At 40.4% G+C, this 12350-nt stretch overlaps 1 protein-coding gene across 7 annotated transcripts in view; it reads right to left on the bottom strand.

Annotated features, from left to right (window-relative positions):
• The window catches only part of RUFY3 (RUN and FYVE domain containing 3), a 62230-nt gene extending 50275 nt beyond the window's left edge, over positions 1-11955 (bottom strand). The window contains exon 1 of one of the 7 annotated variants that reach the window (XR_006104249.1): positions 11477-11955. Coding sequence is in view for 6 of the 7 variants with exons in the window: in XM_042470261.1 (XP_042326195.1) it covers positions 11477-11777 (301 nt within the window). In the remaining variant the exon portion in view is untranslated. Of the gene's footprint in view, positions 1-217; positions 993-11476 lie in introns of those variants that run through there. The other 6 variants (XM_042470261.1, XM_042470259.1, XM_042470265.1 and 3 more) reach the window with 6 other exon arrangements.
• Between the last annotated feature and the right edge of the window lie 395 nt (positions 11956-12350).

Here is a 12350-nt window from a genome sequence, read left to right as displayed (position 1 = left end):
TTTTAAGGAAAACGAAGAACTCCAGATATACACAGTTTATTTAGAATTCAGCTTATTCTTCTTTAAATAAGGTTACACTGCACTGATTAAACGCATATACACTTTCCATATTCCTGTAATAATGCTCAAATAGTGAAGATCAACACCCACCTTCCCAAACCGATGTAAGCTGTAATAAAGCTTGCAGGCCTCCCTAGATAAAAAAATGCAACCATACCTTCATGGGTAGGTTCAGGATCAGGTGTAAGAGAGATGTCATCCAGCTCTCGCAAACAGAGCCACTCTCCATCCATGGACACTCGGAATTTGCAAAGATATATTGTCTCCATGGCAGCCTGTGTGATCTTGTCTGTGGTGGGGGTTGGCATATCGCTTGGCGGTGTCAGAGCAGACATGATGACTCAGCTGGTACAACAATAAAATCAAAATACAAAATGAAATAAAATAAAATGGAAAAATCTTTCCAATAAAAGGGGGGGGGGAACCAATGCTAGATCAGATGAGATTAGCTCAGGATCACAAGACTGCACTAGTTCTTGGAGAAAAACAAGGCACAGGACACAAGAGAAGGGTCGATGCCCCTTCTCCTCTGTAGTCTCTTCTTATGTCTTCTTCCGCAATGCACGTTCTTTTCTTCAAATCGACTAGAAGCAGTTACTCCTAAACAACCACAGAAAATGTGGCCTCTGCATCCAAAAAATAGCTCTCTTTGCTGTTTCCTAAAGAAGCTTCCGGGGGGGGGGGGGAGCCCCAAAGATAGTGAAATATATAGAAGAAGCAGTATCCAGAATTACTGAAATTACCAGTGTCTGTCTGTCTGTCTCTCTTTCTCTCCCCACTTCAGATGAAACAAGCCACCGAGTGATAATAGGATTGGTTGTGCGCAGTAAGCAGGGTGTTGACCAAAATGGCTGACTAATGAACTGAACTGAAAATTCAGACTCATGTGACCAGCTTGCTCTGAGCGTCGGGCAGTCAATTCCCAGGATGCTTTATAGATGCTGCTGATGCTGATGCAGGAACAGCAATTAAGCTGATCTTGCTCTCAGCATCCACAGCCTCTTTTCAGACTCTGCTAGTCAATCTGAGATCGCAGACATAACACAATGCGTGCCTTTCTGCTCTGTCAGTTTCATGGCACAAAGAGATCTAAACCACATTTGTACTCAGCCTAAAGTTAGAATCAGATGTGTATGAACATGGGATTTCAACAGAAATAAAGCATAGATTTTACTATTTAGCAAAGATGTATCTGCACTAACCTGCAATATCCTGTACCCCATCCCTTGCCTCCCTCCCTAATCCCAGCTTCAGAAATTAATATGACAATGATAATATTAATATGACAATGACAATATGAACTTCATAAATTAATATGTCAATGACAGAGGAAGAAGAAAAAGATCTATCCTTTGTTTGCACGTAGCTTATTATGCATGATAACATAATGTACAATCCTGACCTTAAGCATGATTTTAGAGAGACTGCAACATATTGTAAATAATCATAATCATAATCATAATCTCAAGGTTACTGCATAACCAACTGAAGGCCATAGTCAAACTCTAGCAAAGGCATCACGTCTATCTTTAACTCAATATGAACAGGACCCTAATTTATTCATTATCATTTCTCATTAGAATGCAAAATGAAGAAAGACTCCTCACTGGACTACAGTGATCTTTAAAAGCTAGTGCTCTTAAAGAAAGCTTGAAACATGAGCCCAGTAGGGAATTACTCCTGGGTATATATTAATGACCAAAACACCTGCATACTGAGAAGACCAGATTGACAAGGGCAAGAAAGCCATTTCAGTAAAGGTTATATAGAAGTCATTCCTGGCTCCTGTAAGAAATCATTATTAAGAATTGCTCAAAGAAGTGTATTATACTTTACTAGACAAAAAAACTTGGAAAAATTGTAAACATTTCAAACCATGTGCAAAATATCTCAAGAATTTTAATAAAGAGCTGAGCTACAAACAATAAAATGAAATTAAGAGCAAACATTAAATACTGTGCACAAAGCAAAATTCTACATATGTAAGAGCTAAGAAATATATGACAGTGGTGTCTAGCAGTTAGTTACACAGTAGGGAGGCTAAGACCCATAAACCAAAATCGACTATTAATATCATTTTAGATTGCCTAAACTCAAATATTACAGCAAAGAAACACTATATCCTTTGTGACCCTCACAAAACAACCTAGACTGAAATTACATTTAGGATATTAATGTCAACTCCCATTAGGATGAACAAAGATGAATACAATAGAGTACTGTAGTACAATCAAGTTAATATTGTAATATCAGTGTAAGATTGAGAAGTATACACAAAGAAGAAACACAGCAGCTATCAATGTCCTCATCCCATTGCCACAATCTGAATGCTCGCCCAAACACACTAGTTTGCCATCAACTACTTTGCTGAAAATGATGCCAATGAAGACTACTCAGTGACAGACAATGCATGTGTGCAGGAAACTCCTTTGAAAGTTAAAAATAACATAACAAAAAAACATGGCAGTGACACCCTAAAACATGGGGAACCTAGTCTTGAGGAAAGATTGCTAGAAGTTAAATCAGGTAGACTAAAAATTTCCAAAATACTAAATGTCATTAATCTCAGATATGCATGCAGGAATCCACTGGTCAGGTCCAAATGTACTGGGACTAGTAGACACATTAAAAGAGATCATTAATACAAGGGGGGAACTGCTAGCAATCCTGAAAACACCCCAGCAAATGTTTCTGTGATACAGTACAGTTACAAATGGACATGGATGCTTAATAAGAACCACCTGCACTATAAATCCCAAAATGTTATGCCCAACTCAGAAACAGAACTTCATACAATATCACTAAATGTAAACACCCCGGTAAGAGTAGATTATGTTCACACGGAGGACAGTGAATGACCTAAGGAAGAAAAAGCTAGCTTTAAAGTACCTTAAACGAATGACCCACTCAACCATACCACATACACGTAATATTCCATTACTTTGCAAAATTAAGCATGGGCAAGAAAAACTATCTTTCCTAAAGAATGAAAAATCAAAACAGGAACAAAACTGACACAATTAACAAACAATCCTTCAGAGTGGATGTTTCCTGTATGTATGCTATAGATTCTATAGGTAAAACATGGTTATCTTGGAAGCTGTTACAAAATACCAGAATTACTTGCCCAAATGACATGCTAAAAAGCCACCTCAAATCAACTATAAAAGACTGTGTACATGTTCAAGAAAATGCATGCCACCATGGTACAGTGGATAAATGTGCAAAGCTTGAACACAGCAGACATAGGCTCAAAGTCAAAAGTCTATTCAGCCACAATGTTGGTTGAAGGCTTTTGGACAATCAACCTCTGTCAGCCCTTGGAGTTATTGTGGAAGTGAAAAAGAAAGTGCTTGTAGAGAAATGTGAACTTGATTGAAGTTGTGTGCCTTCAAGTTATTTCTTGCTCATGTTGACCTTCAGGCAACCTTGTCAGAGGGTTTCCTTAGTGAGATTTATTCTGACAGCCTCTGAGGCTGAGAGAATGTGACTTGCCCAAAATCACTCAGGTCCATGTTAAGTGATGATTTGAACCTTGATAACTCAGAGTCGCACTCCAACACTCAAACCACCAGACCGCACTGCCCTTCTTTGAACTTCACTCCTATATATAAAAGTCTAAGCTCTAACAACATGCTTCAAAGTACATCAGTTTAGAATATAAACCTAAGACATTTAAACCATGGATGGAAATCATGTGACCCTCCAAATGTTGATAGACTGCAAGTCCCAACAACTTTAGCCAGTACAGCCAATAATGAGAAATGCTGGGAGTTGCAGCTCAGCAATATCTGGAGGGCCAGGTGATTGCCACCCCTCACTTAAAAGATCGGGATACAGAGAACAAGTGCTACATTAATTTTACTTTCCATCAGTTATGTGGGCATGAATTAGATACTGGCCATCAATAGTAAGACGCCCTTTGATTATCCTAGAAAATAGAATGTCAAATTTTGCGCTTCATTTATTGAAAACAATTGCCACATTAGCTCTAGTGGCCATTTGTCACAAGAAGACAATCTAAGGAGAAAAATGTAACAAGATACAAAGGGCTAGTTATAAAGTTTCCACTGCCCAATTTTAGTGATTTCTGCTTTTAAATCTCTGATCCATGTGACTTTGGATCAACATACTAAATGCTACTCTGACAAACTCTGGAATATAGTTAGTCTAATTGTTTCATATTGTGAATAAAAGGCTCTACACAGGTTTTAGATTATTTATATTCTAGAATTAATGAAGAAATATGGTTCTTATCTCTCTCTCCATATGTACAAACACACACACACACACACACACACACACACACACACACAAAATGTGTGTGTGTGTGTGTATTACAGTTAACCAGAGTGATAGAGTAGTTTCAGTGTTTGACTATGACTCTGAAGACCAGGGTTCAAGTCAGCCATGAGACCCACTGGGTGACCTAAGGCAAGTCACACTCTCTCAGGCTCAGAGGAAGGCAAAGGCAACCTTCTCTGAACAAATATTGCCAACAAAACCCCGTGACAGGGTTTCCTTAGGGTCACCATAAGCCAGAGATATCTTAAAAGAGCACTACAACATAAGTATTGTTGGAAAGGTTCACATTTCAGAAGTAATTCCTGAGCATTTGACAAGGTTAAAAAGTCCTTTCCCCTAAGCAAAATTCACTAGCTGTGTATGGTAACCAGAGCCTCAGCAGTTCCCCATTTTATGTACTCAAAATATGCTGAGCATTTCAGAAACAGGCATATGAACGTAAATTTAAATCTCCTTTTCTTTGTCTTTTCATTTCCAAATATTGAAAGCCAAACTACTGTAATGTCTAAGGCACTTTATTTGCCAGCATAAAAGCCAAGAATTTATTTTCTCCTCCAGTTTCTGACAGCAGTGAACTGACAGAGGTGCCTCAGTACCACACTGACCACCCTCCATTTATTATAAATGAGACTAGATACACTCCCTAGGATGTAGAGTTTGTCCTCAAGACCACACTCCTGGTCATCACATAAGCCTGACATTGCCACTGTTACATAACAAATTAAATGGTTTTAATTTCTATTCTGAGTGAGCAATATTTCGTTCTTATATGCTACACATTATTCTGGGACAGTAACACACATACGGCTAGGGAAAATGGCCGATAATGATTTACTCAAGGCAACCAACGCACTAAGTGGGATTTTGACCCATATCCAAGGTGCTATCTAATGGCCTTCTAGTTTGAAATTTTTATGACTACTGGAAAGCAATAAGTAAGCCTTGATAACAGTGATTTGTTTTATGGGGGGGGGGAGACATACTCGAAAATTTTCTGAGGCCCTAAAAGTAAAGCATAATCTAACATGCTTAGTTTACTAACATCTACTAAACAAAACCTTTTAATCTTCCAATCCATAATTAACTGAACTGAAATATCTGACTGGAGAAAAAATTAAACAAACATGCCTAAAGCAGTTTAAATATTATTTTTAGACAAACCCAAAGCTTTATGTGAAATTAATTTTATTAGAATGCTTGTCTTTAAATTTTTACAGCAGATTCTTCCCTTACACTGTTATTTACATTTATGTGGATAGGTAGTGAAAACTAATTTTAGCATACCCAACAAACTGTGTATGATAGGCTGAGGTTGTCCACTTACCTACTTCAAAAAGAATGTAACTCTCATGCACTGAGGATCCTTTAGTTTCACTATTGCTGCCTGTGTGATTATTTGCCAAATACTATATTGGCATTCATTTATTATTGCTAAAGAATTAAATGGCTATGCAACTTTTTTTAAGTACTAAAGAGGTTTATTCCACAGAAAAATCCTACAAAACAAAAAGTCTGCTCTTTATCACTGACCATGACCTTCCACAAGACTTGCATTCAGCTATCTTTTGATCTCTGTTGCCCTGATCTCACCGTAGCAATGATTTTTTTTCATATACAGAGTATTTCTAACACTTGCACAGCTATAATGAAATGCTGTATCTAGAACGCCACACATGAACACATCCATGGTCTTCACACACCTTAATTTCTAGATGAAGGAACTATTTGGTATAAGGCAGCAACGTGCCACAAGTCAAGCACAGAAGCATGTGAGATTGTACCGCTCTTTACTGTGCATGATGGCACATGTGCAGCCTCTGTGCCTTGGAATGTTTCTCATTTTGGTCTACAAACCCAGGGAACAAATAATAGCTAGAGTTGTTGTTGTGGCCTTTGAGTCCTTTCCAATTTACGACCATCCTAAGGGGGGGGGGGGGTTCTGGGGCTGAGAGCATGACTCACCCAAAGTCAAGAAGCGGGTTTCCATAGATGAGCAGGAATTGAAACCCTGCTCTCCAGAGTCATAATCCAATGCTCAAACCACACCACCATCCTAGCTCTCAAGCACAGAGTTACAGATAAATAGAGTGTTGATGTTGATAGTTCTGCCCATTCAAAAGCATATATTTCACAAATCCAAGGAACATGACACAGATGCTAAACAGGTATGGTTGTTTGAAATTGTCAGGATGAAGGACTATCTGGTTACCACATGAAAGCTATGCAGGAAGAACCGAGAATAAGAGTGTGGAAGGAAAGGACTGTACAAGAGGGGCAAATTATAACAAGTAAGACTGTACAATATTTAAGAGTTGTATAAATGTGTACATGATGAACACTGATTTGCATGTATGGCTCATAAAGCAGAAAGAGGAACTACAACAAATTAATATGGTACACGTTCTCCATTTTTTTGGTGTCAAACTGTGATTTTCATACAGATGACACATAATATCAATAAGAGAATACTAAGGCTTTATCTGCACTGCAGAAATAATGCAGTTTGATACCACTTTAATTGTCCCGTCTCAATGTCAAGGAATTGTAGTCTGTTGTGGCATGAGACATCTCTGACAGAAAAAGCTAAATATCTGGGGGGGGGAGACCCCTACAAATACCAGAATCTCATAGCATTGAGCCATAGCAGCTAAAGTAGTGTCAAACGGCATTATTTCTGAAGTGCAGATGCAGCCTAAGATGCAGGCAATATTAATATGTTTAATAAAAGCTGCGATCTCTCCTAATGTTGCTAAAGAAAATTCAGCTACCTCTCCATACCAAATAGCCACCAAGTGTTCATTGTAGAGCAACTTTTGCCATACCAGATCACAAACTGATTCTCATAAATACCCACACTAAAACATTATTGGGTATGATTAGTTATATGATTCCTCAACTACCATTTTCTGCTTATAGTATTCTTGCTCTTTATTCATGCTCCCTTTTCCTGTGCTTTCATTTTTTTTGTTTAGTTTTAAGAAAAATAATTAGTTTTGAAAGGTCTAGTGGTTCCCAAATTTTGGTCCTCACGACATTTTGAACTTCAATGCCCAGGATTTTTGGCTTTTGGTCACAGTGACTGGGGCTTCTAGGAAGTGAATTCCAAAACACCTGGAGGACCAAAGTTTTGGAAGCACTGATAGACTTTTCTTTTTGTACTACACTATCCTGATTGGCTCCTCTTTTACATGTAATCCTAGAGAATGTTAAGACCTAAATCCAATTAATAGACTCAAATAAAGTAGACCCACTAAACCAATGGGAATTTGTTATGCCATAAATTTCATCGAGTCTTTTCTAGTTGGAACTGAAAACTCGAATTGAAAAATCAAGGGTGGAAACTATGGAGCCCTTCAGATGATGTTGGACTGCAACACCCTGCATTCTTTACCACTGGCTCTATTGCCTAAAGCATCTGTGAGTTGCAGTCCAACAACATCTTAAGGACAACATGATTCTTATTCCTGCTGTAAATGTATTTTATGTGGCACAGAACTCACCTCTGACTATTCAGTTTAGATATATACTAAGGCCAATTTTGTGACATGGACAAAAAACATCAATTTAAAAAGATGGTAAATGATCATGAAAGGAACGGGGGGAAAACACAATGGCAGCCCATATACTATATTATCCAAAGTCTTCACACTGTCTAACAAATTGGAACCATTGCTGTAGCATGATATAAATTTTATATTACAGATCTACAGCTCACAAAAAAAGCAAGGTTTTATAAGAATTATCAAATTCAAGCACTACTTCTGCCTCCTCTTCCTCTGGCTTCAGAAAGAGCAATTACCATAACTCTCTGCCTCAGTTTTAATTCTGCTTAACATAGATAATTATCTGACTTTCAAAGGCTTGGCAAAGATTAGCATGACACTTCATTAAGTGTTCAAGAATTTGTAAGCTAGGAAGTGTATATGCCACTGGACAGGTTAAACTGGTACATCAGCACTGTGATTAACCTCTGCTATGTACAGAGACCATTCATAATTAATTCCAGTTCTCTTCCATGCTCAGTTCAAAGCACTTACCTTCAATACCATCAAAACCCTACATGGCTTAAGAAGCTCTTTTCTGGGATGCCCACCGCCATCACAAATAAGAGAGATAGCAGCCAAAGTGACAGTGCCACCCTTCTTCTGGAATACCCTCCACAAGAGAGACTTTCCCTGCACCTATTATTATTATATTTACTGTATTCATATCCTGCTTTCCCCCAAAAATTTGGACTCAAAGCAGCTTACAGTCTAAAAGCACAGTGCAATTAAAAACTTACAAAAGTGACAATTAAAATGGAATTAAACTACAGTGGGTCCCCCACATTTGCTGGGGTTACAGGCGAAGGACCCTCGTGAATGTTGAAAAACCACAAATAAAAAAGCAATACTTTTTTAAGCTGAGAAACCACCTCTCTAGGAAACTCTAGGTCCTCCAGTGCAACTCTATGGTCAGCATGACCATAGAATTATGCTGGAGGACCTACAAATGCTTAGAGAAGTGTTTTCCGTAGTAATCTCTAGATCCTCCAGCACAACTCTATGGTCAATTTACAGCAGAATTTCTCTGGAAGACCTAAGGATTCCTAGAGAGAACATATTAATCAAATCCACAAATAATCAAAACCATGAAAACTAATGAAAGATACATTTTTAGAAAGTAAAACACATTAATACAGGCATTAATAAAGCCTGTATTAAAATAAAAACAGTATCTTTTGTTTTTGCCTTCTGAGCTCCATTTCCCTTTTCATCTTTTGTCTAGCTGGAAGGTTTTTAGCAGCATCAGCACTGGGAAGACGGTGAGGGCGAGAAACACAGACTTTTAGTGCTGGGCTGCAACAGTATGTCTGCAGCAAACAAATCAATAAAGCCTGAGCTGGTGAAGAATGAGAGTCTAGTCTATCTGATCCTATTCTAGCTGTGTAGGCCTGCCTACAACAGGTAAGCTAAACAGCACCTGCCTGAGGAATTTCTTCAGCATGCGCAAACAGCAACAGTAAAATAAAGAGGAAAGGGGAAAGCAGATAGGCTTGTCTCAGCACTACTCACAAGCATATTAAAGACACAGGGATCTATATGTTTGGCCACTACATTGGAAATCATAAGACAAGTGGAGGCTGGTGAAAGGGGACCACTATCCAAGGCTGGCTGGGGATTCTGGGAACTGAACTCCAAAACATCTGGAGGACCAAAATTTGGGAGCCACTGGTTTTGAGAATCATCAACCCACTCACATTTGAGAAGACGTTACACTGTGTGACAACACTAAACACCACAGTAAATGTTCTGTCGGGGCAAGGAACTGCTTTTGTGCATGGGAATTTCTATAAAACACTATGTGCTATATAAAGATAATAACAATAACAATCTAGTTAAAAACCCAAAGTATTCCAGAGTCAAGACTAGGAGAAGCTCAACACCATGAGATTACTATGTCCATGGATTCTAATTGATCACCTGTCTTATCCCATGCTTCATATCATCAAAATCAAAGCAGTCAAAACAGTCACTCGTTTGTTGTTCTTCCTCTAAAGACTCAAAGGATGAAACCCCTAATTAAACTGTATTTTATTTGCCATTCTTGTGTGACTTCAAATCATTTCAGATTTATGGCCAACACTAAGGCGCATCTATGATGAGGACGACGACGACGACGACAATAATAATAATAATAATACAGTAATAATAATAATAATATCCAGGCAGTGGGTTGAAGCATTTATTTTTAATCCCGTTAAATGCAGTGACATGCTGAAGAGGAGCCGAGACTTTCTGTTCCTATCACAGATGAGGATGATGGGGTTTTTTGTGTTCTCTTCTTTGAAAAGGAAGAAAACAATTGTACTCTAAAAGGTGAGGAGCTAATTTTAGGGGGAAAGAAGAGATCCAAAAGGAGAGCTGAAAGCCTAGGTCTCACAGAGTCATTTCCCAGTGAACATACAAAAACTGTAGGGCTGTAGGAGTTCCTTGCTAGAGACACTACACATTTCTTTTCGGTTTGCCTTGATCGCAATAACCTCAGTTGCCCTTTTTAGTTTGATAGGCAATGAGTAGACTTTATAAATAAGATTACAGATGATGGAGAGGGAATGAAGAAAGAGAACAAGTGGGAGTCATTACTGAACAGCTGGAGGAAGAAGGGAGAGCAAAGTATGATGCTTAGAAGAAAGAAAGAAAGAAAGAAAGGCCCTAAAACTAACAGGAAGATCTTTTCTTCCCTGAAATATGGTCTCAATGGTCTAATAAAACAGGGGGAAATAGGTGGAAACACACAACTGTGTGCAAATGTTTGTCTGACACACTCTCTCTATATATATATACCATATATGTACTGTATATACATGCACATGTGTGTGGCTGGATGGGCATGTCCTGTATGCATATATTATATACACATGTGTGTGTATTTAACAGCAGTATTCATATATATGTGTGTGTGTGTGTGTATATACATATAAATATACATGTGTATATAGATGTTCATGTGTACAGTAACATCCAATAATCTACAAAACATGGATAGCTTTACTGGGCCGAGGAAAATGCACAATATATATACTGTATGCCTTTTGGTTGTCCCAAGAAAACCCCGTGGCAGGTTTGTCTTAGGGTCGAAAGTACTTGAAGACACACAACAACCAAGAATAAAGGTTTTGATGATTTTAGACGTGACTGTACTTGGCTATATGGAAAAACACAGCTATTCCTGGATATGTTTTATATGTATATATGTCTCTGTGTGTATATAGGATGTATATACTGTATGTGAATTTATGTGTGCATAAATCTATGTACTGCATGTGTGTGTGTGTATATATATATATATATATATATATATCTGTGTATAAGTGCGTGTGTATATACAGGAGTATATACATGTGTGTGTGTGTGTATGTATATATGTGTGTGTATATGTGTCTGTGTGTATGCATGTCTCTATTAGTGTGTGTGTATACATATATATGGGGGAGCTGGATGCATGTGTGTACTGTATCTGTGTATATGTGTGGGTGTGTATATGGGTGTGTGTATGTGTATTGGTGTGTATAGATGGCTCTCTCTCTCGGGGCGTGGTGGGGCTCCGGGGGTCCTGGTGGGCTACTCACGGCTCCTGGCGGGGCGTCGGAGGTGTTGTGTTCCGGGGCCGGCGGCGGCGGCGTAGCTGAGGAGGACGGGCAAAGGGAGCCCGGCGGCGGCGGAGCAGGGGCCCGAAGGGGCGGCCCTCCAGGCGCTCTGGGGCTGGAAGCCCGGCGCTGCCGCCGCCGCCGCCGCCCCTGGCCCCGGGTAGAGCAGGAAGAAGGGCGGCGAGGAGGACGACGGAGGGGCCTCGCCCTCGCTCTCTTCCTCCTCCTCCTCAGGCTCCTCTTCCCCGTCTTCTCGCTCGGGGCTGCTCAGCCTCCGCTCCATCCTCTCCTCTCCCTCAGGAAGGAACGAAGGGCAACTTTTCTCCTCCTTTCTCAGCGCGAGAAAGAGGAGGAGGAGGAGGAGGCTGGAGCAGCGCAAGCCTCGCAACAACAGGCCCCAGGCCCCGAGGTGGAGTAGGAGTACTGGCCTCGCTCGCTCCGCCGCCCCTCGCCCCGGCGGCCACGCCCCGGACAGCCAGCCAGCCGGGCCCGGCTTAGGAGGAGGAGGCCCTGCTGCTCTAGTTCCCTGCTCTTCCGGGCCGGACCCAGGGCGCCAGGCCCCTGAGGATGCCAGGCCCGTCCCTCGCTCCCCCGAAAGAAGAGAGCTCTTGGGGAATGAGGGCAGCTTAATTAAATATGGGGGGCTTTCCTTGTCCCTTTCTTTCCCAATGAGAGAATGGCCTCTGAGGCAGGGGCATCTCTTCCCTGCTTTAATGGCTGGCAACTGGGGGCTTGGCTGCCTGTCTCCGAAAGAAGAGGCATTTGGCCCCTGAGGAGGAGGGGGGTCGCCCCTTCAATGGGGGCCCTGCTCCCTTTGGGGGAGCTGCCCCTGGCCCTTTCCGAAGGAGGAGGAGGA

This window comes from Sceloporus undulatus, chromosome 5, assembly GCF_019175285.1.
Source record: "Sceloporus undulatus isolate JIND9_A2432 ecotype Alabama chromosome 5, SceUnd_v1.1, whole genome shotgun sequence".
Taxonomy (NCBI): Eukaryota; Metazoa; Chordata; class Lepidosauria; order Squamata; family Phrynosomatidae; genus Sceloporus; species Sceloporus undulatus.
Note: the sequence above shows the minus strand (reverse complement) of the source record. Positions and strands in the feature narration are given on the sequence as shown.